Consider the following 23,124-nt stretch of genomic DNA (forward strand, 5'->3'; position numbering starts at 1 on the left):
GGTGAGTAGACCAGCTAGCCACCTAGCTAAATGAGCTAAAGTTTTGGGGACCAGTTTGAACCAGCTAAGACCAACAAACCAGCTTAGATTTCTTTTCAGCAGACCAATGAATTTCTCATTTGGCAATCATGCTGAAAAAAAACCCTACTCAAACTAAGGGTACAAGTTTTTCCTTTCCATTTTTCGCGTACAGACGACGTTGTCAAAACTATACCCGTTCACACGGATCTGTGAAAATGTCTAAAAATGCTGTATTATGCATTCCATGCCAGTAGTTGGCGATGTCACTTTGTAAAGAAACACTACACGCCTATAGACTGAATATGTAATACACATGCGCATGACGTCACCGTTTTCACAAATTCACATTTTTGTAGTTTACAGGGAGACAATAACGGCATCATTTTCAAAGACTTGCATTTTGAATCTCGTTTTCAAAAGTTTGAGTTTTAAGGCCCCCAAAATGCCGTTATCATGTAAATTAGCTACCAAAACGTACAAACAGTTCTCCGTTTTTAGTTGAAAACGGTGTTGTGTAAACAGCCCCTAAGCTGGTTTGCTGGTCTTAGCTGGTTTAGGCTGGTCTCCCAGTCTGGTCAACCTGTTCTTCAGCAAGTCTTCCAGCCTGACCAGCTGAAAAGTGACCAAATCCCCTATAAACAAGTCCAACAGACCAGGGCTGCATTTCTCAAAAGCAAAGTTGATCGTAGAACCATTTCCACCAATGGGGCTATGATCAACTTAGATTTATGATGCTTTTGGGAAACGCCGCCCAGACTAGGAGTCCAGCAAACCAAATTAGACTGATTTAAGATGTTTTTAAGATGTTTTAAAATGTTTTATGTCTTTTCAGCTGGTCAAGCCAAGAGACCAGCTGGCCATCCAGATAAAAAGAGCTTAGCCAGGCTGTGGACCAGTTTAAACCAGCTAAGACCAGCAAAAAACTTAGGTTTTGTAGTAGACTAATGAATATATCATCTGAAAAAAAAAAAAAAAACACTTAAACTATCCTTAGCTGGTTTAAGCTGGTCTCCCAGCCTTATCAAGCTGCTCTTGAGCCAGTCTCCCAGCCAGACCAGAAGACTAGATTAAGCTGGTTTTTTTTTTTTTTTTTTTTTGGCTTGTTTTATATGGTTTTCAGGCATTTTTCACCTGGTCAGTCTAGGTGACCAGCTGGCATTCAGCTAAAATCAGCTTAACCATTCTGGAAGTCCAGTTTAAACCAGCAAAGACCAACAAACCAAGTTTTTTTCAGCAAGCTAATAAACATTTCTCATTTGATAATGCCATATAAACTCTTCCCATTCAACATAATTAGGCAAACTCTTTGCCTCGTTTAATATACAGTCTGTAAGGATCCGTCTCCGAATGCTGATTTATGACCCATTTGCCGTGTTCTCAGATAATCTTTGCATTAAGCAACGTCCTTCCTCGTCGCAGGTCACAGGTGGCTGGGCTCCTGGGGCCCAGAACGAGTAGAGTTAATTGAACACGAGGCGCCTGTCCGCCTGCCTACGTGCTCGCCGCCTGAGTGGAACTGTGTATTTCCAGTGAGTGAGAGACAGAATAATGCCGTGCCTTGTGTGCCCCGGCGAGCTATCACTGCTCTGCCGTTGCCATGGTGACAGTGCCCTCGCTGGGTACAGCGGGCTGGAGAAGTTGCTCTGGCTCTGCGTCATATTTATTCCAGTGGATCCATGCGCTCTCTCCCGCCTCCTCCTTTTGCTCTCCTCTACGTTCTCTCTCTCTCTCTCTCTCTCTTTCTCTGTCCATGCTTTTTAGGGCTAATTGACCCAGCTCCAGATCATCAATACACCGAGCTTCGACTACCACAAACAGCACAGACCTCAAAGAGGTAAATTGTGGAGAGGCAAACAATGTGGAACATTTCTTAACTTGATTAGATTCATTTGTTTTGTTTTTTTAAATTCAAGTGGTGATAAATCGACTTGTTTTTTTCCCTTTTTTGTTGTTATTCTTTTCACGCACTTAATTGGATCAGGAGTTGATTATAGATCCTTCCTCTCTGTTTGTTTCTCGACAGCGCGACAGCACCAGGAACGCCGTCGTAACTGCGAGGGAAGGTGAGTGAGTGTCAGCGCACGCAGGTAAACATCTAGGCTTCAACAATGGTGGTGTCAGAGGAAAGACAGAGGAGGGATCATCTTTGTTTTCAGCAGAGCCGTGAGTTGGAGTGTGAGAGTGTGTGACTGAGGACGAAGGAGAGGGAGGGAGGGAGACCTGATTGTGCAGTCTGTGGTGAAGAGCATCTCCCGAGGCTCAGCGCTTCAAAGCCAATCTGTGGCTCTGAAAACAAAAAGCCATTTCCTACAAAGGCGCAAGGAAACCCCTCAATGTGAAATTATTCTCCATGGAGTGGCTCTCTTTGTTCTTCGCTCACTGCATTTTGGACCGCAGCTCCTTCTCGGCTGAGGAAAGTAAATCAAATGAGTTCATCAGAGGTATTTTAAGAGTAAATAATTGCAGGGACTTGCAGAATACATCTGATTTTATATCTGATTGGCTGGTCGTTCGTGCCTGTGTGGGATTGAGAGTGTTGTCTCAGTGTCAGCATATTGATTTTGAGTGACAGGTGACATGTAATAACAGCGGCGCGATGAAAGCAGTGCACTGTTCCCTAGATACGCTGGATGAGAGTCTGTGAAATCAAGAGGTTGCTGAGTGCTCGCTCCCACCCCCCTCTCTGGAGTTGTCAGGCGGCTTTGACAGGGGACGTAAAGGACCAGTGGTGTGTGAGATTCGGTAGTTAGAAGCACAGCCCACTGGAGGGAGAGGCTTTGAGAAGGGAGAAGCAGGGCAAAGCGGGGGAGGCGTCGGGTCGATCGCGGGGCTGACACAGAGTGGGTGCCATGTGGACAGGGACCTCTGTCTGTCCTTTGGGACTATGAGATAGCCAATGAGTCTCTGAAACAGGGAGGGTTGAAGATGTGAGCCTGCACTTAGAGACAAAGACAAATGCTGAGCTTTTTTTAATTACAAAGTGAATAACTCCTAAATTGTAGTGTTTTCTGTGAGTGCTCAGTCAGTTTTAAATGCTGGCTCCTTGAAGAAATCAGACACCTTAGCACACTCTCTGGGCTGTCTCTCCGATGTCCCAGTACCACAGGTACGTTTTGAATTTTTAATCTAAACTGTCTGTAGCCATTAACTGAACCATTTTCTTGTTGGTATGAATAAATAACAGTTGCTAAATGTATAAAACAAGGTATTTCTATGTTTTTTTTGACATGTACCATGGAAAGACCATGGTATTCTAAAAAGTACTTTAATGTACCTTGTAGATATTATGCTATATGAATATGGTAACCATTAACAAAGTCATTATGAATAAATCAGTTATTATCCTTAGAAAAAAGGTTACCATGTTTTTGGACATGTGCAATGGAAATGGCATGCTATTCCTAAATGTAACTTGATTGTAGATATCATGCATTATGAATATAGAAACCATTAACAAAATCAATCTGTTATAATTAAGAGTAAATCACAGCTATAATTACAGAAAAAGGTATTACTATGTTTCTGGACATTGAATAACCATGGTATTCTTAGAAGTACCATGTAAATACCATGCTATCTATCTATCTATCTATCTATCTATCTATCTATCTATCTGTCTGTCTGTCTGTCTGTCTGTCTGTCTATCTGTCTGTCTGTCTATCTATCTATCTATGCTTTTTACTCTAAATAAATAAAAAACACTAAAACTACAAATGTTTTAAATGCTTATGCATATTAATTAGTGTTTTATATTATTATTTACTATAACACTTATAATTTTACTAATAACCTTTATATGTACATATATTGCATTACAATATATGCATAACAATATTTATTATACAAATATTAACATTTGTTAGATGACGACGAAAGTAATTTAAATAAAAAAATGAGGGAAATAAGCATGAACCACTAAATATCCAATACTGACTGATACAGATAATTCTTTTTTTTTTCTTTTTTTTTTTTAAATCTAGTATATTTATTGGCTGATAACTGATATGATACCAATATATTGTGCATCTCTACATCACACTACTTTTTGTGAATGTATCAAAGAGAGAACAATGCACAGGTTAGTGACATTCACAGAAAATGCAGAGAGGAGAAGGACAGCTGTATGAGGAGAAGGGAGATCAGTCATGCAGCATATAGAGTGTGTGTGTTTCACTCTGGCAGGGTTGAGCTGTGCAGCAGACCCCAGGGAGCATCAGGAGGGCAGGCTGTACGTGTGCATGTGTGTGTTTATGCTGTGTGTCGTAGCTCCACTAGGCGGTAATGACTCCATGCCTCTGGGCTCTGGCTGCCTCTGTTTATCTCCGTTAGCAGCACAAGGCAAAAATAGGCAATACATAGAGAGAAAAAAAGAACAGCATCACATGGCCAGTGTGCTCTAAAATGTGCCTCACAGGTCACTTTGACAATGTTGGCTCTCGCTTCCCTTCTCCCTCCCTCTCTGATCCTCTCCTGTGTCACACACACACTCTCTGTCTCTCTCACTCTCATATTTTCTCCCTCCCACAAGTATTGCAATTTGCATATTAATGAACCTGGGCGCAGTGTCGAGCAGGAGTGTAATTCCTACTTCCTGTTTCTCGCTGAGCTCTTGTTTCTACATTTTGATTTTTGTGCCCTCCTCCTACTGACTCCCCACCCCTTTCTGCCTGTTTCTCTTTCTCAGAAGAAGCCCATGCTAACAGTGCGTGGACTGAACAACACCATTTCATTAAGAGCAGTGCCAAACATGTGAGAAGATGTCTGTTGGAGGTTGTGCTTGCCCAGGTAAGAGCTCTAATTCCATCTCTTCTGCATGGACGGCTTCAGGCAGGAGTTGCGAAACAACATGGGGTTTTGGGGAATGAAAGGGAGAAGACTATACCTGGAAGATTTCACATCTCTCATGCACCAATAATGTGGAACCACTTAGGTCATATGTTGCATTCTGCACTGTATCTATGGCCTGTTTTTTTGAATGGGAAAGGAGCATTAAATAAATAAGCATTCCTGTATGGCGACATTTGTTTTAGAAGTTCATTTGTGTATTTTATTTGTGCATGCAACGGCATGCATTAGTTTGTTCAAGAAATTTGTGTGAACTCAGAGCAGAGACTTCCTGGACATTGCTGTGACTTGAATAGCCTCCCTGACTGGTGTGTATAGTTGCACGGAGTGCTTTCCTTTCTCATATGACGTCAGCTTTCGCTCGCAACTTAAATTGCTTTGCATAGAGAAACAAGTAAAGGCTTTTGATTGAGCATTACATTGTGGCAGTTTAACCTTCTGACGGTTATGAAAAACATATTCTCTTTGTTTTTCCTTCATGAATCATGTTCTTTTTCCATTTGTGCTGATGGCAGGGAAAAATATATGGACTGTTTCTGTAACGGAAAAAACTTCCAACACAAATTCATTTATCTGCATTGCAAACATTTTTCACATATTGAAGGAGTTTGAAATCAAAGGCATTGACTTTTTTGGCAGCTGTTCTTACTTTGAGAATGTTGAATAGAGACATCTGTCTTAACTAATTTATATAAGAGGAATTGCACAATTAGTCACAGGCATAAATCACTGTGTTTTTAAAAATAAAAATACAAATCATTCTTATTTTATATTTATATTAATTTGTATAAATAGTTAGATTTATTTTTTAGTATTATTACTTTTATAATACATACCAATAGGTTTTATATTTATTCATATTTATATATATTATATTTCTAATTTCTATATATTTATTCATGTTTATTTATATGTATTATGCATAACAATAAACTGATAATTTATGTATGAATTCATTAATTTAAATTTTTATATTTTTAAATATTTACAGTGCATTTATGCATATATATGTAAATTTATCATTTGTATTTATTTGTATTTTTTAAATTTCTGTTATAATTATGCATATATATAACGTATAATATAAATATGTAATTTTTTAATACAAAGTGTATATATATATATATATATATATATATATACTATTTGTTTTTAAAAATCTTATATTTTTATGTTTTAAAAATATTAATATTTACATAAATATATCCGAAACAACTTACTTACATTTAAAGTATGCATTTGATGAGTTCAAATCAAACCCATGACCTTTGTGTTGCTGGTGCCACACTCTACGATGGGACAGAATCTTCATAAAAATGTTAGCACCACTGGCCTTGGCTGAGATTCAAGAGATGCTCTTGGAGACATGGCTCCATGCTGGTGATCTAACAGCAAGTATCCTCATAGGGAATCTCTAAACCAGATTTAACAGAACTGTGTGGTCCAATCAATGGCAACATGAAACTTCATGAGACTTGCGTAGTTTGACCATACACCTTGTGTAAAATCGTTAAGAGTGACACAATGATGATATAAAGCTGCTTTCCTCATTCTTTTGCCATCTTTAACCTTTTAGAATCTTAGTCTCTTAAGTCCAAAGGTTACCTGTGAATGAATGTGTGTAGCTTGTTTGAGTGTGGTCAAGCATGCTGGAAGCAGTGATGTAGCATATGTTGACTTTGCTGTGGAGCCCAGTGTGCGCCGTCACCTAAATAGAGAGGACAAATTTACACCATTAGACACAAGGCACCCTTGTTTCTGACCCAGTCTTTCTCTCACAAGTTATAGTCTCTGAATCACTTAAATATGTTTTTAATAGAGTCCATATGTTCAGTCTATAGGAGTTTCCAAGTGCCAAACTTCATGTTCTTGAGATCTGTGGCATCGTGGAAAGATAATCACAATTACAAGGAACAAAATGCTTGTCCTCTCCCTCACTGTGATAAAGATTAAAAACAGGGTGAATGGCATCAAGGCAAGTTTGGACCGGTGTGGGGATTGTTTCTGTGCCATAAACACAAGGCAAGCAGTTTCTTCAGACTCTCTCAAGTCAGATTTTTATCTCAGCGCAAGAGCCAACCACAAAAGCCTCTCTGGCAACCCCATTGATAAACAAGCCAAAATTTGGCACATAACATTTGTTTAAAATCAAGTCACAAGGGTACATTTTTACGAGCGTAGTCATGGAAATTTCCACAGACATGTGTCCTGTCTGATTGCTTTCCTTTTTTGTGAAGAGGGAGGCGGGAAAGAGGGCGAAGAGAAGAAAGAGCAAGACTGAAACGGAGGCTTGGAGTGCGAGAGACGGCTCTTTCTTGCTTTTGTGTGAGGTCCCACTGCGCCATTTCATAAAAGGCAGAGGAGCACCGTAAAAATCTGCTTGTGATGTTCACCTCTGTCAGAAACACGATGCAATCTGTGCTTACAGCGCATGTCCCTCCCCTCAACACAGGTTTCGTTTGAAGTCTGGTTTGTTTACATTCCTATGCTCGTGTGGGCTGCACGTACAGTGGGCTGCCGTGATCTTCCTGTCTGGATTTGCGGATATATCGCTGAGCACGGATTGCACACTTTTAATGGCCTCTTTTATAGCTTTGTTTGAGCTAGATAACAACCCATACTAACGCTTTTAAATGTGAGCTATTTACATGATACTAAGCTCCATCCAGCTGCTCTCTGCCACTCGACTCTCTACCTCTTACCCACAAGTACTTGATATCAGCATGTGTCCTGTTACCTCACGCAGAAAGTCACATGGCCCCTTGATTCGTAGGAAATGACTTTAAGAAAAGCTAAAATAGTCACAAAGCGAGCCTGTTTCAAGTTGCACAACAGTGAAAGGGTTAGGGTGTGCCTGTCAAGTTAAGAGAAGCTGCGCTGATTTACCATCTCCCTGCTGGACTGGCAATGCCTGTGCATGGTGCGTTTAGTGTGCATTTGTGTGCGCGTGTGCAACATCTCCCCCCTCTCCAGCCCGTGGCTCACAGATCTGTCTCATTACACAGAGCTAGAACAAAATGGCTTCCTGTGCAGAAAATCAGCTCCCCTCAACTTGTCAGCATTAGACGGGGATGTTAGAACTCGTTATGTCACGTGTCAATGATGGTGAGGAAATATTAGATGAGAGCTGGCATTTGCCAGCTGCACAACTCCGCCACTGTAAGAATCAATGCGCTGTCTGAACAAAAAGGACACATGATTTTATGGACTGAATGAAGATTTATTAATAGTGCTTGGTAGGATAAGCATTACTTTTGCTATTGCTTATATTTGTACCTCTATTAGTATTAAACTTTGGCATGTGACTTTGTGCGATGGAAATGGATGATACCTTAAAATGTGCGGCTTTATGATGAGAGCTATGCTGTTTTCCACAAGTTTTCAAACTGGGGTCCGTCTGGGAACCATGGGTGCTTGGGATTCTGCAGAACATTTGAAAGGAAATTAATTGATTTATTTTACAAATATGCAATAATTTTTACCACATTTGCTGAATATTTAGGTAATTTAGGGTATTATGTGATTTAGGGCAGTCAGAAAAGCATGTTAACGTAAGATATTAATTAAACATTTTTAACCGTTTAAATCTTTTTTTTAACCACATTTACAGATTCTGACATTATTAATGCAATTAATTATTTAATTTCAGGGCATTGTAAGTCAGCCAGCATATTAACTTAAGGTGTCAATTAAAATTTTTTACGACATTTATAGAATTTGAAATCATTAATGTTTCATTCTGCTTTCTGAAGAATTCAAAATAATGTTATTCTATTGACAGCTTAATTTCTAAAATACATACATGCCACTTTCAAGAATGGTTCGCAGGCTACTTGTGTTGTTTCTCCGTAAAAAAAAAAAAAAAAAAAAAAAAACAGTTACAAAATAATATGTCTTGTTCTTCTCATACAGCATAAATGGGTCACAGTATTTATATTCGGCTGCAGCTAGGTAATCTCAACCGTACTGAAATGTGATATTGCTACTATGTAGGCTAACAGTCCAATAAACAAGGAGTTAATATTGAGTAACTTACATTTTAGGCACAATATTAACAGTTGGTTTGTCTGTTTTTGCTCCGTCATCGAAAATAGTTTCAAACGAAGCCAGCAACACAGTAATGGTATATTCGTTCTTGAATGAATCAATGTTTTTGCGCGAATCGGTTGAGTGAATGAATCAATGACTCACTCATAAATACACTTGGGCTGAATTCGGAATAGCGTACTGTCATACTCCTCTTAAAATGTCTTCCAAATATATGATAGAAAAAGTAAGAGCAGAAGGCTTATTAATCGATTAGGCTTCCGAATTCACCGTAGTTTTGTTCTTGACTGAATCGTGACTCATTAGGCTATAGACAATCACTTGTCGCCACCTATTGGCGTAATTTAGTTGCAGTAAGAGTAGTAAAAGTAATTTGTTGTACGAGTCTTTGAAATATATACAAGTGTAAAAATGTAGTTTTATAATCACAAAAAGGGCAGTGCTTTAGTTGAGCACAAATAATTACATAGATAAGCGATTGTAAATGTTAGAAAATGTAAAAAAATCAGAACTGCAGCAATAAAAGGAAAAGTAAGCAAAGGCATCTGTATATTGTAGAGTGACGAGGATCAGCTGTTTGCTTCTCTATGATTTCCAACTCAGTGGTTCCTGAGACCTCAATAAACTCCCATGACCCGTCCCTGCGGCTGCTGTTGCCAAGGGAAACACGCTGAGTCTGATCACAACAGACCCCTCACACTCTCTCTATACCTGAAGTGTGTTTTATGTAGGGAACACCTAAAGTGCCTGAACTGTTTTATTCCCATTGACAGCAAATGTGTTTTCCTCAGTGTGTTTTACTGCTCATTGATTTTTCTCTGCATTCTCGTCCAGTATTTTTCCTGCTGCCTATTGAGGTCTGACACTGGTGTTTGATAGCATAGAGCGTTTGCCAACAAAGTCAACAAACACCACAGTTACTTATTAGTCATTTATCAGACACTTTCATATCCAAAGTGACTTACAGTATATTTATTACATGTTCGGTCCCCATGGAGCGACCTAAGGTTAAGTGCTTTGCCCACATCTTTAACCAGCAACCACTGCAGTGCAGCAGTAGTTAGAGTACTCACAGTATATTTGTTAAGCGTGGGCATTTCAGAGCCCTCATATTTCCTCTCACAGCAGTGCAACGCATGTTTCCAAGTGAATTAACGGCTTAAAGAGATGCTTGCAACAAAAAAAGCCAGTCAATTTAATCCAGCAGTGGGTTCACTTAGCTTTGCATATGTCTCTGGCAATCAAATGCCTGTAAGACTTTTAGGTGGTAATGAGTGGATTGTGATGAAAAGAAAGGAATCACCTGTAGAGCAGGAGCTTTATAAGGCCTGAAGAGGCAGTTTGATCCCTGCTGGGTCATCAGAACATCATCACCTGTTGAAACAGAGGCAGGCTTTTAAAGTGTGCACATTGCTTTAGTAAAGGGGAGTCATATTTAGCATCAGAAAGATTTTATTGTTTTGTTTTGAAAGAAAGTAATACTTTTATTCAGCAAGGATGCATTAAATTAATCAAAAGCAACAGTAAAGACATTTATAATGTTACAAAAGATTACTATTTCAAATAAATACTGCTCTTTTGAACTTTCCATTCATCAAATAATCCTGAAAAAATACATCACGGTTTCCACAAAAATATGAAGCAGCACAACTGTTTTCAGCACTGATGATAATAATAAGAAATGTTTCTTAAACATCAAATCAGCATATTAGAATGATTACTGAAGGATCATGTGACACAGAAGACTGGAGCAATGATACTAAAAATTCAGCTTTGCCATCACAGGTATCAATTACATTTTAAAATAGAAAAAAAGTTATTTTAAATTGTAATAATATTTCACAGTATTACAGTTTTAATGGATTACTAAGCAAAGCCTTGGTGAGCATAAGAGACAAAAAAAAAAAAAAAAAAAATTTTTTACCAAAACCATTTTGTTCAAAAGTTTGGGATTTTTGAAAGAAGTCTCCTGAAAGAACATTTTAAGAATAGCCTAGCTTTATGATTAACTACATAACATATTTAATTAATAAAACTTATAAAAGTATAATAACATAAAACTTGATAATACATTTAAAGATACTTGAATTTCATGTTTTCCTCCTGTAATTTTGTACTGAAATATTTTTGATAAAAAATTTTTAAAAAATCCATGATTTTTCCAGTTTGTGATGACAGGATAAATATTCAGATCTGTAAGATCTCACAAAGAAGTGCAACACTTCAGAATATAAAATATTTAAATTAACTATTGAAACACTAGAAATGTTCATGACTTTTTAAGACTTTATTAATTTCAAATTGAAATTCCCTAAAATGTTCAGGTTTTCCAGGACCGTGGGAACCCCAAACAAAACATTCACACATTCAGTAATATAAATCCTAATCAGGATTTAGGGATTGATTACACAGATTTAATTAAAAATTCAAATGTGTAGACTATCTTTTGTGAACAGCACATCATGAGATTCCTTTCCTGCACATTCCTCTGAGTGGAGGACAGACTAGATATGATTTGTACTGCAGTCAGTCCCCCACAGTAGTTAGTATGGCCCTCACATATGTCGTCTGTCGCCAGAGCATTATCGCGCTCTGCCAGCCGTGTAGCTGTGAGCAGCCTGGGTGAGCGCGAGGCACATGGCTCCTCCTGTGCTTGTGTTTGGGAGAGATGAGGCAGTGGCATAACAAAGAGCCCCTGGAGCACTGCAAGGGAAGCAGAGGCCTCATCAGGGAGAGAGATTTTGTCAGCCATGGCGGTGAAGGATGGAGTTTTCTCCACAGAGGCAATCCTTCATTCAAACCAGAGGAGTTAAAATGAGAACAGCTTCACTGCTGCACACAAAGGACGTTCATAAAGCTTCATAAAGTTAATAAATGAATTCAGCAACAGCCCCCAGTGTAAGTTGAGCTATTATCTTTTAGTGTCTGAATGTACCATTTAACCGAGCAGCTTATTAGATCCTAAAGTCTTCAGACTTTTAAAATAATATACCCATGCTGAGGTACCTGTCATCCTGATTACACACGCTCATTTATATAAGCATCACTCGTGTCTTATTATGAAGTTAGCTCACAGCTTTCTCGTTAAATTTGTGCTGCAGTCCTGTGAATTCAGGAGATTTAGGGTTTTGCGCGTTCATTACACTAGGGGGCGATATTGTTCTATCTAAGACAGTGGATGGGTCTGAACCATCACACGTGCCTACATGTGACCCACAGCAATTCATTATGAATTCATTATGCTGATTTGACCCACAGTCAAAGAGAAAGAATTTTATGTCTTCATATATATATATAAATATATATATATATATATATAATGGATTTGAAATAACATCAGTGCGAGTAAACTGACCAAGTGTTTATTTAATTTCATTTCACTTAAAGAAACTGGCATTTTGATCCTAGTGACATACTTGTGATATAATTAACAGGACAAAAAAAAAAAAAAAAACTGTGATTGATTTAGTGTAATGCAAAGACATTTTATAAAACATTTTTTTTGTTATTATTGATTTTTGCAAGTGTCTCTTATAGTCTTTTCTTTTTTCTGTGAAAACATTATTAAAGCACTGATATCACAAGGCAAGAGTTCAGCATGATAGCATTTGCATATCAATTTATTTCCTGTGAACATTTGACAGCATTCACCCAAACATTAAAATTCTGTCATCATTTACTCACCCTCAAGTTGTTTCAAACCCGTATTGATTTCTTTCCTCTGCTGAACACAAAAGATATTTTTAAGAATGTCGGTAACCAAACAGTTGATGGACCCCATTGGAAGTCAATGTGGTCCATCAACCGATTGGTTACCAACATTTTTTAAAAAATATCTTCTTTTATGTTCAGCAGAGGAAAGAAATTCATGCAGGTTTAGAACAACAGGGTGAGTAAATGATGACAAAATTTTCATTTTTGGGTGAACTATCCCTGTAACATCTTTTGCAAGGCAACACCACTATAACTCTGTTTCTGTAAGTCATGATCAAAAATAAGAGTCAGTCATAATCTTTTGCTTATTTTCCATGTAACTCCTAAAATATTTTAATTAATTTAAAATAGTCCCAAGATCTTAGATCTTAGGTCTTATTAATCACCATGGTGTCTTTAAAGAAAACACAACAGGTTACAAAAAACATCTTAAACCTCTTATAATTCTAAATAAGTTTTCTACACATCTGTAAGTTTATTGTCCAATAAGCTTATATTATTTAAGGACAATGGCTTATGTGTATTTCACCTTGACCTAGTATTTTTGTAGTAAATCAGTTAAACCTTAAAAATTCCGGCAATTCAGGTTTTTATAGACAGGTTCACAACTTGTTCACATGTTGTTGAAACATCCAAATGACTTCAATTGTGATGTGATTCATGAAATGCCAATTTAAAAACATAACAATTATAAAAATATAGAATCTTTTTTTTTTTTTTTTTTTGATATATCAAAGTTTCCAATTAATTTAAATGATACAAACTAACTTAAAAATCATTTTAGAGAATGTTTAACCATAGGCAGGGTCTTCAGAAGATGTGTAGGTGGTGTAAACACAGCATCCTCTCAGCACTCATTCAACTCATGTTAAATATTTTACAAGTTTAGTCAATTAGTGTTTTAGTCTATGGTCTTGTTTGTCTTTTGACAACATTTACAGTAGGCTTTCTACGCGTACTGTACTGAAAGCAGGCAGTAGTAGCGTGTGTCTGGGGGAGGGGTGGGTTTGATTGGATGGGAATGCGAGGGGTTGATGCTCCACCAGAGCAGGGAGTGTTGAGGGGGGTTGCACGGAGAGAAAGAAGGGCCTGTACCATTGTTCATGATCAAGAACAAAGGGTTGCACGGGCACTTTTCCTCGTTGCCCCTTGAGTCCGGTTCTTGTTTAACACAGTCTACTACTACCAGCGCTGCAACTGGATTTTGTACCTGTTTTTTTGCACACCACGATGGTTTGAAGGGGCCGATGTTTCAGCTCACCTCGTTTTAAAAACAGCGACCGACAGACCGGGATTATAATCAGGGAGCACCGGGGAGAGAGAGCGTCGAATTCCTGCTTGGATTCCTGCAGGTGTGCTTGAGCTTCCATGCAACGTAAATTCATAGCAACGCTTAGTTTTAAAACGAGAAAACGCGGAAATAAATGCTCTGAATTTCGTCGCCATGGTGATGCTGTTTACGCTGTTCGGATAATCGGCTAACCTGTGCAGGGCCTCGCCTGTGCTCGGACTCAGAGCCAGGGCTGGCTAAGCTAGGCTATCAAGTTTGTTGTTGCAGTAGACAAATATAGAGACTTGCAAGAGACAAATTGCTACAGATACACGTGCGATAAATGTTTGAAATAAGAGCAGAATCTTTTAATAGTACTTCAATGCACTTTATTATGAAATGTATCTAGTATGACTACACCTTAATAGTAGCTTAGCACAAATCTGTTCACCAACAACAGGGAGAGGAGAATTAAGTGGTTACTATTAATCTGTGTGAATATACAATAAAATGCAGTATTTAATCATGTGCAATATCAGGAGTTCTTAATTGCTTTAAATGATATTTTTTTAAGGATTTAAATGGACTCTTAATTACTTTGTTTGTAGATAACATTATAAAACGTTGTTCTGGTAAATGCAGTGTGAGGGTCAGTTAAACAGTGTGTGTGTAATTGTTAATGACGTGAATGATATTCATACTGATTTCTATACTGATTACATTTCTAAAATGCGTTATAAAAACCACCTGTAATGTATCCAAAAGATGGGATAGAATATATGTCTTTATTCAAATTTGGCTGATTACTAAAACCAAAGACTATAAAACTCACAGAGCCAGAACATTGACAGGATGGTACATCAGACTAGAAGAATGGCAGATCTGTATGTAACCTTGCCTCCTTTTCCCAGTTAACTCATGCAAAAACTGGAAATATCAGGGATATGTAAAATTGTAAATTCCAGGCCTGAGAAAGTCATGGATATTTCACTTTACTTTACATAGTGTTTACATACATGTACTTACAGTGTACGTACCTAAGAAAATACTGAGTAATATAAGATAACTACAGGGGTTAGGTTTAGGTGGAGCTTCAGGGTTAGTACCTAGTTATTGCCCAATTATCATTGTAAAAAGTACAGTAGTATGTACATGGGGAACAGGACTGTAAAATAAAGTGTTACCGATATTTCTATAGTGAATATAAATGTTTCTTGTTGCGCTAAGTTCTAAATATTTCATTGGCTACTGAAATATCCATAAAATGTTTTAAAATAAATACATATTCAGAAATCATGAGTGACCGAAAAATCATAGTCATGGAAATTCATTAGTCAAAAGGTGTGATATCTAGGTCATCTGACCTAGTATATCCTGACCTAGTAATTGCATTCCAGTTTAATTTCATTGTGTGGTCATTATATATTGTGACTAAAATATGCAAGAAACATAAAGCACTGCACGAATGTTGCATTTAATAAATTGCTAATTGAATTGTGCAGCGTATTAGATTAGTCCTTGTTTGGCTTGTTTTTGGGTTTCTGCTTTTAACTGACTGTCATGATGAATTACATAGCAGGACTAAGAGGAACTGAATCCTTCAATTGAGATGGGGGATGGGCTGTGCATAAGCTACAGGGAAATAATCACAATGTCATGTGATCACATGGTGTGTGCTTACCAGGGTGTGGGGAAATTATCATAGAAGTCTTTAAAAATATATTTATCGTTTTTATTATTTTAGAGAAATATTGAAATATTTAAAGATGTCATTTCCTTCAGTCTCAGATCAACATGCATATATATATATATATATATATATATATAAAATGCAAAAAGACTGATGTTGTGGAGAAGTCAGGACAAAAATAGACATCTCTTGTTTACCTACAGCTGGACTAAATGCATCATTATATATGTCTTTGTAGGCATGTCTGTATATTGTGTAAGTGGACTCTAAATATAAAATGTGCAGTCTTTTATGTTTGAATGGACTGTGTTCTCTCTCTCATTGTCTTTCTGTGTTTACTTCTATAGGCTGTTCGTCCAAGTCATTCAAGCTGTACTCCCCAAAGGAGCCTCCCAACGGTAGTGCCTTCCCTCCATTTCACCCAGGAGCAATGCTGGATAGAGATGTGGGGTGAGACTTATGTTGTGATCGATGTTTTACGTGGTGAAGACTACATGTGTGTGTTTCTAGTAATTGGCCATTTTTCTAGTTTTGAAGAAATAGTTTCTTGACATCTAGCTAACACCTATCACACTGATTATACAGTAGACATTTCAAATGAAAGTCGCTTATTATTAAAGTTTTCATAATGCTCCTTATATTTCAGTCCGACACCGATGTATCCCCCCTCTTACATGGAACCTGGAATAGGGTAAGCTCTTATTTGGCAGTTAATATCTTTGTCCATGGCAGTATATTTTCAAGAGACAGAGAACAGGGTGTAAATACATACAAAAGCTTTTGGTTTCACTGCATCTTTCGGTATATTTTAAAATGCAATTTATTCCTGTGATGGCAAAGCTGACTTTCAGCATCATTACTCCAGTCTTCACTGTCACATGATCCTTCAGAAATCATTCTAATATGCTGATTTAGAAAAAAGTTTATTATCAATGTTGAAAACAGTTGTGTCGCTTAATATTTTTGTGGAAATTGTGATTCTTTGATGAACAGAAAGTTCAGCTTTTATTTGAAATATATTTTTTCTTGATAATGCATGTCATGTTACAGGAGGCACACACCGTATGGAAATCAAACAGACTACAGAATATTTGAGCTCAACAAAAGACTACAGAATTGGACAGAGGTAAGAGAAACCACTTTATCAACATTCATGGTACAAATGCAAAGGAAACAGTAGTTTGTTTACATGCATACAAATCATACAAAATCGTGCAATGTAAATGTTGCTTGTTTTGCCCATTTTAAAGGTTTTTTTTTAATTTATTTTTTTTTAATTAAGACTATAGTTGAATTGTGTGGGGGGGTTTGTGCTTTCTCAGCAGGATTGTGACAATTTGTGGTGGGATGCGTTCACTACAGAGTTTTTCGAAGATGATGCAATGCTGACTATCACTTTCTGTCTGGAAGATGGACCCAAACGATATAGTAATATTCTGTTTCATGAAGTCACTTCAGCGATTTGACCTGAGTGATCTAATATAGATATAAGGAAACCCATTCATTCTGTTTTTTTCCCCTGTAACTCAGTCCAAAATTTTTTCTGTTTTCAGCTATTGGTAGGACGTTGATCCCTCGGTACTTCAGGAGTATTTTTGAGGGAGGGGCCACTGAACTTTTCTATGTGCTGAAACATCCCAAGGAGTCGTTCCACAATAACTTTGTGTCCCTGGACTGTGATCAGTGCACCATGGTTACACAGAACGGCAAACCCATGTTCACACAGGTATCATTTTCTTCTGCGTTTATACCCAAAGTTTTAAAACTAACGTTAACTAAGCATATCCTTTGGTATGACAACCATTACACAACGCACATCTTGTAAAGTTTATTGTCAGAAATAAATCCAAAAAATAGCCTTTATGTGTTGCCCGTTCATTTCTTTTCAAAATGAATGCGGTGTCAGAAAAGGCTTATATTAAATCTTGTTGTGATCTTAAATGGAAATATAAGTACTTCCATTAAATAAGCTCTGCAATAAGAACATAACCATTGAATCATTGTAGGCCATCGCTACCATTGCCATTTAATGTACATAAGTCCTTTCATCTCCTCAGGTGTGTGTGGAGGGAAGACTGTACCTGGAGTTTATGTTTGATGACATGATGCGTATAAAGACGTGGCACTTCAGCATCAGACAGCACAGAGAGGTTGTGCCGAGAAGCATCCTGGCAATGCATGTGAGTTTGGGATAATTGTTTGTGCTGTTTTCAGTTCACATCATTACAGTACTTGCAAGTCTGCACTATATTGAGATTATTAGAACAATAGTTTTGTCCTAAAACCCTCTATCAATAAGTATTTACACTACTATTCAAAAGTTTTGGGTTAGTATGATTTTTTTTTTTTTTTTTTTAAAGAAATCAACACTTTTATTCAGCAAGGATGCATTAAATTGATCAAAAGTGACAGTAAAGACATTTTTAATGTTACAAAAGATTTCTTTTTCAAAACAAACTTTTAAACTTTCTATTCATCAAAGAATACTGCAACAAATGTATTGTGGTTTCTAAAAAAACATTAAGCAGCACAACTGTTTCAGTATTGATAATAATAATAAGAGGAAGAAATGTTTCTTCCAAATCAGCATATCAGATTGATTGCTGAAGAATCATGTGACACTGAAGACTGCAGTAATGGCTGCTGAAAAATCCACTTTGTCATCACAGAAATAAATTACATTTTTAAATATATTAAAACAGTAATTTTAAATTCTAATAAATTTCACAGTATTTCTATAGTGTAATATCTACCATTAATTCCATTTTTCCAATAATTTGTAGATAATTTCAGCTGTAGATGTGATATATATATATATATATATATATTTTTTTTTTTTTTTTTTTTAACTTCATAATTAAGACATTTTAAGGAAAAATGTAATGTCTCCCATATTATGCAGTATTTCAACTCTAGATTTTTTTCTTAATGTCATGATTTTTAAAAAAAAGTTTCAATAGATTCTTTTTACCATGATTTGTGCTTGTCTTTGGTAAACCATTGGCAAAAAACTATACTACTCTACTATTTATGTTAATTTACTAAACGTCTTCCACAACAGGCACAAGACCCTCAAATGCTTGACCAGCTATCAAAAAACATCACAAGATGTGGCTTATCTAACTCTACGCTGAACTACCTCCGAGTAAGTTTATTTCCATCTCCAGCTGCAGTGGCTTTACGTATCCATTGTCATCTAACAGATTTTTCCTCTCCCACAGCTTTGTGTAATCCTAGAGCCCATGCAGGAGCTGATGTCCAGACACAAGACGTACAGTCTCAGCCCACGAGACTGCCTCAAAACCTGTCTGTTTCAGAAATGGCAGAGGATGGTGGCCCCACCAGGTGAGAATCGAGCGACTTTCATTTAAAAGTTAAACAAACAGCCAGGGTTTTTATAGTAAACTAAAACCATAAAAAGGCATTTGTTACTTGAAATGAAATAAATGTTAACTGAAATCAAATATCATATAAATTAAGTATAAAAAACTTTATTTCAGCTAGTTGCCAAAGCAACATTTCTCAACATTTCTTAACGCTGAAATAAAAAAAACTACATAAACATATATAAAAACAACTAATAACAATGAAAAAACACTAAAATTGCTAAAACTTTAAAATGTAAATAAAAACGAATTCAATATATACTATAATACTATATATACACTACACTATTATAAACTATAATAGTAATAACTCTGCATCCAGCGGGATCCCATGCGAGTTTCAAATATTGCCCTCTGTTCTTTCTCCAGCCGAGCCTGCGAGACAAGCCCCCAACAAGCGAAGAAAACGAAAAATGTCAGGCGGCAGCACGATGAGTTCCGGAGGGGGCAACAACAACAACAGCAACAGTAAAAAGAAAAGTCCAGCCAGCAGTTTTGCGCTCTCCAGCCAGGTACCTGTAAGCATCTCATTTTGATGTCCATTTTGAGCTGTGGGAGATGGGTAGCGGGAGGAGGGTGGACCAATGCTTGTATTCAAGTTACGCATAATACTAGGAAGACAGACCCAACATAGAGACAAGTGGACATGATCCAATGCTGGGCAGTCCCTGGTCCTTTAGGGCCGCAGGTCTGTGGGTTTTTTGTGCTTTTTGTCAGTCTGTTGGGTGTTTTGAGCTCCAGAGACGCAGCCAACACTAGAGACCCGAGGTGGAATGAAACCCGTGCAGCACTCAAGGATCCGGGATGCCCACCATGGCAGAGCTATTTAGTGTTCAGCATGGTGAACGTAGCCTTTTTCACATACAGCATGCTGCTGGTTTAAGTTCCTGTGGCTGGTGCACCGTGCTGATTTGGGCTTGTAGTGGGCAGGATAGTGGAGGTCTAGTTCCTCAGTGCCTTCTGCAGTTGCTATGTGGTGTAGAAAGCCACCGCGTCCCCCTACGGAGCACCCCCGGGTTGCGGGGATAATGTTTGCGCCCCTTCCTGTCCCCTGCAGGATGTGATGGTGGTGGGAGAGCCCACTCTGATGGGAGGGGAGTTCGGGGACGAGGATGAGCGGCTCATCACGCGGCTGGAGAACACACAGTTTGATGCGGCCAATGGCATCGACGACGAGGACAGTTTCAACAGTTCCCCCGCCCTGGGCACCAACAGCCCCTGGAACAGCAAAGCTCCCTCCAGCCAGGAGAGCAAAAATGACAACCCCACCTCACAGTCATCACAGTAGAAGTATTAGGGGCTAGCGAAAGGCTCGAGAAGCCGCTCAAGGACATGACCCGGTCCTAGTCTTCTGCGTTGAAGAGTCCTCAATTGGTCACACGTGAAATTGGCCCTCCTCATCCTCCGTCGCCATGAGACATGCCGTTTTGTTGGTTGTTTTGTTTCTTTGAGAGTCGTTTCCAACACCATCCGTTTCTGTGTGTCGATCAGGCTTAGCGATCAGGCTGTGGGTTATTGTTCCAACCTCGGGTCTCTCTGTGCGTGCTGTGCTTTGACACGCAAGGCCGTTTCTGTTGTGCTCACTTGACAGGAAAGGATCACTTTTTATCTAACCGTTTAGTGATATGACCATTGTGTGCACCTCAGATTCAAACCCAACACTCCATTTTTAAAAACTCAATTATTTGTTTTGTAGGACCTGGTTGGAACAAAAACCTGTACAGTTCCGGAGCTTGAGGACCGGAGTTGAGAACCACTACGTAAAGTCCTTAAAGTAAAACTAAATAAAGTGTAAAGCATTGAGGTTCTTGAGTTTGGTCATACCCGAAATGGTCACTGAGAGCTTGCCTGACCATTATGCCAGACTCAAAGAAGTGTTTGATTTTTTTTTTTTTTTTTTTTTTTTTTTTTTTTTAAATTGATTGCATTCTATTTGATTTCTTGTTCTTTTTTTTATTTTTTATAACGATTTCTAAAGAGAAAAAATAAATAAGCAAGCAAACAAAAACTCTAAATATCCTTTGCACTCTTGTCACTGTATTTTGGATCTATTTTTCTTAAAAAAATGATTATGATGAATTTTGTTCTTATTAAAACAAAAAAATTGATAATCTTTAACTGGAAAACGCTGTCAAATCTCAATGTAAAATAACAAATTTTGTATTGTTACTGTTGTCAATATTATTGTAAGTAGATGCTACTTTGCTCTAAGCTTTACACCTATCTGTCTTTGTTTCTGTTTCAATCGTCATTGAAAATGAGATTTCATGATCATAGCATGTATATCTGGGAACTGCATGTGTCAGACATTTGCTATTGCAGCTGTAACAGTCTCATTGTTCGCAGGATCTAAATCCTACACAACATCCTGTTAGTACAACGGCTGGAGGCACATTTAGTCCTGAGACCGTAGCTATGAAGATTTTGTTTCTTGGAGATTTTTAGCCTATTGAGAAGAACAGACCAAGCTCAATGCCTTTGTGTAAACCCAGTCATTCACACTAATTGATAAAATGTAATTTTAATATACCAGCCATTGTTTTTTTTCTTCCCTGATGCTACAGACCAAGGAGCAAGATCCTTTAATCTACACATTTATATTACGATTTAGTTTTTTCATCTTTTTGTTTGTGTAATTGTGATTGTATATTTAAGATTGTAGCCAAGTTCTGTATAAGTGTAGTTATATTTACTCTTCTTTAGGACACCTGTGCCCTTCACCCATTCATATGTCAAAAGTAAAGCTGAACCTCTCATTTCAAATCATTTCTAGATGCATTAAAGGTACAACTACCTTTCACCTATAAAGGTAGATTATAGTTTTTAAGTCAATGTACAATGTATTTATTTTTTTAAAGTGTTTGCCATTGCATTATATATATCGAGACGATACATGTTGCTGTGTATTTGATGTTGCCTTTGTACATTATTTCATTTTTATGTTATTTCATTAACCTAAGATGATATATAAGTTCTTGAATGAATCCATAAGAGTTCTTATTAAACCTTGGATAATGTAAAAATAATCCTAGAAGCCCCTTTGAGGTTACAGTGTATTGGGTTTTAAAAACAACATAGGGCACTCTATTGTAAGGCTTCCATTGACCAATAAAAATGGTCGGAGACTATATAGCTACATGTAACCATTCTACAGCATACAGATTCATTTTTCATTAATTTGTTACTAAAATCCAGTGTTGTTTTGGGTTCATTTCTCAAGTCAGCTATAAAGCAGGTGTGCTCTTTCCTGTGTTTTCAGAGCCCATTTGTTTGGTTGTTTTACAAATATATTTTTTGCCTTGTGTCTACCATTGACAATTGATGTATGGTACCAATAAAACACATTTTCACAGCTATCATGCCTGGAGTGTGGTTAACAAACATCAACGATACATTAAAATATGTTAGGTTACCTTATCACCATTTCTGATAAGAAAAAGGTAAATAGCTGTAATAGTCACTAGAGTGTTATTGACACTATATTCCCAGGAAGATCCTCTGCAAACATCTCCGGGTGTAAAAGTTTTTTTTTGTACGTAGTTAGAGCTGTGTTTGCCATCCTGGTTGTTCATAGTAATGATCGAAGGCCACCAGGAAATGTCCTACTTTTTATAGAACTATAAATTGTTAGGGCAGTTAACAGGAATAATAAGAATAAATGTAAAATGTCCCTTAATGTAAATGCTTAGGAATGTTATTAGTTATAATTTAACTTAAGTTATACTACCTTATAATTTGTTAGAGTTTCAACCTACGTGGGACATGAAGATTTTTTATTTATTTATTTTATTTATTCTATACATAATGGAACTCAATGGTCACCAAAACTGTTTGGTTACCAACATTCTTCAAAATATATTTTGCGTTCCACAGAAGAAAATAAGTAATAAAGGTTTGGATCAACATGAGGGTGAGAATATGATGTCAGAATTTTCATTTTTGGGTGAACAGTGCCTTTAAGTAAAAAATGTCTAGATTGTAAAAAAGAAAAAATAATGAAAAGGCTGAAATTCACCTGTATTCAGGGTGCAAAGAAAAGTACTTGTACTATTATTTAAAAATCACTTATATATAGTGTAATTAAGTATAGTGTTATTTAGTGTAATTTTAAAGACGTTTTTCTTTTTTTGTCTTGTTTTTTGTCATCTTGG

At 37.3% G+C, this 23,124-nt stretch overlaps 1 protein-coding gene and 1 non-coding gene across 12 annotated transcripts; both read left to right on the forward strand.

The window, feature by feature from the left end:
- The first annotated feature begins 1,737 nt into the window (after positions 1 to 1,737).
- ldb1a (LIM domain binding 1a) lies at positions 1,738 to 22,329 on the forward strand. 11 transcript variants are annotated; one of them, XM_051917798.1, is made up of 13 exons: positions 1,738 to 1,855; positions 2,045 to 2,084; positions 4,706 to 4,806; positions 15,935 to 16,037; positions 16,234 to 16,278; positions 16,638 to 16,713; positions 16,910 to 17,015; positions 17,141 to 17,313; positions 17,645 to 17,767; positions 18,649 to 18,732; positions 18,809 to 18,932; positions 19,343 to 19,491; positions 20,031 to 22,329. In XM_051917798.1, exons 3-13 carry the CDS (start codon positions 4,779 to 4,781, stop codon positions 20,259 to 20,261), a joined length of 1,242 nt encoding a protein of 413 aa, XP_051773758.1. In that variant the 5' UTR covers positions 1,738 to 1,855; positions 2,045 to 2,084; positions 4,706 to 4,778; the 3' UTR covers positions 20,262 to 22,329. The 11 variants fall into 11 exon arrangements, with proteins under 11 accessions (XP_051773758.1, XP_051773760.1, XP_051773761.1 ...); XM_051917800.1 differs by having other exon boundaries at positions 1,759 to 1,855; positions 4,709 to 4,806; XM_051917801.1 differs by lacking the exons at positions 1,738 to 1,855; positions 2,045 to 2,084 and adding an exon at positions 2,161 to 3,127 and having other exon boundaries at positions 16,913 to 17,015.
- Positions 17,443 to 17,576, forward strand: LOC127525602 (small nucleolar RNA SNORA13). Its single transcript, XR_007933385.1, has one exon. It is a non-coding gene; the product is annotated as a small nucleolar RNA SNORA13 (small nucleolar RNA).
- Positions 22,330 to 23,124: the final 795 nt, after the last annotated feature.

The sequence above is a fragment of the Ctenopharyngodon idella genome, chromosome 13, assembly GCF_019924925.1.
Source record: "Ctenopharyngodon idella isolate HZGC_01 chromosome 13, HZGC01, whole genome shotgun sequence".
NCBI classification, from domain to species: Eukaryota; Metazoa; Chordata; class Actinopteri; order Cypriniformes; family Xenocyprididae; genus Ctenopharyngodon; species Ctenopharyngodon idella.

Coding starts and splice junctions, on each gene's coding strand:
- ldb1a (XM_051917798.1), top strand. CDS start 4,779: ATGTCTGTTGGAGGTTGTGCTTGCCCAG. Junction 16,279..16,637: donor TACATGGAACCTGGAATAGG/GTAAGCTCTTAT, acceptor GTCATGTTACAG/GAGGCACACACCGTATGGAA. Junction 19,492..20,030: donor CGCTCTCCAGCCAGGTACCT/GTAAGCATCTCA, acceptor TGTCCCCTGCAG/GATGTGATGGTGGTGGGAGA.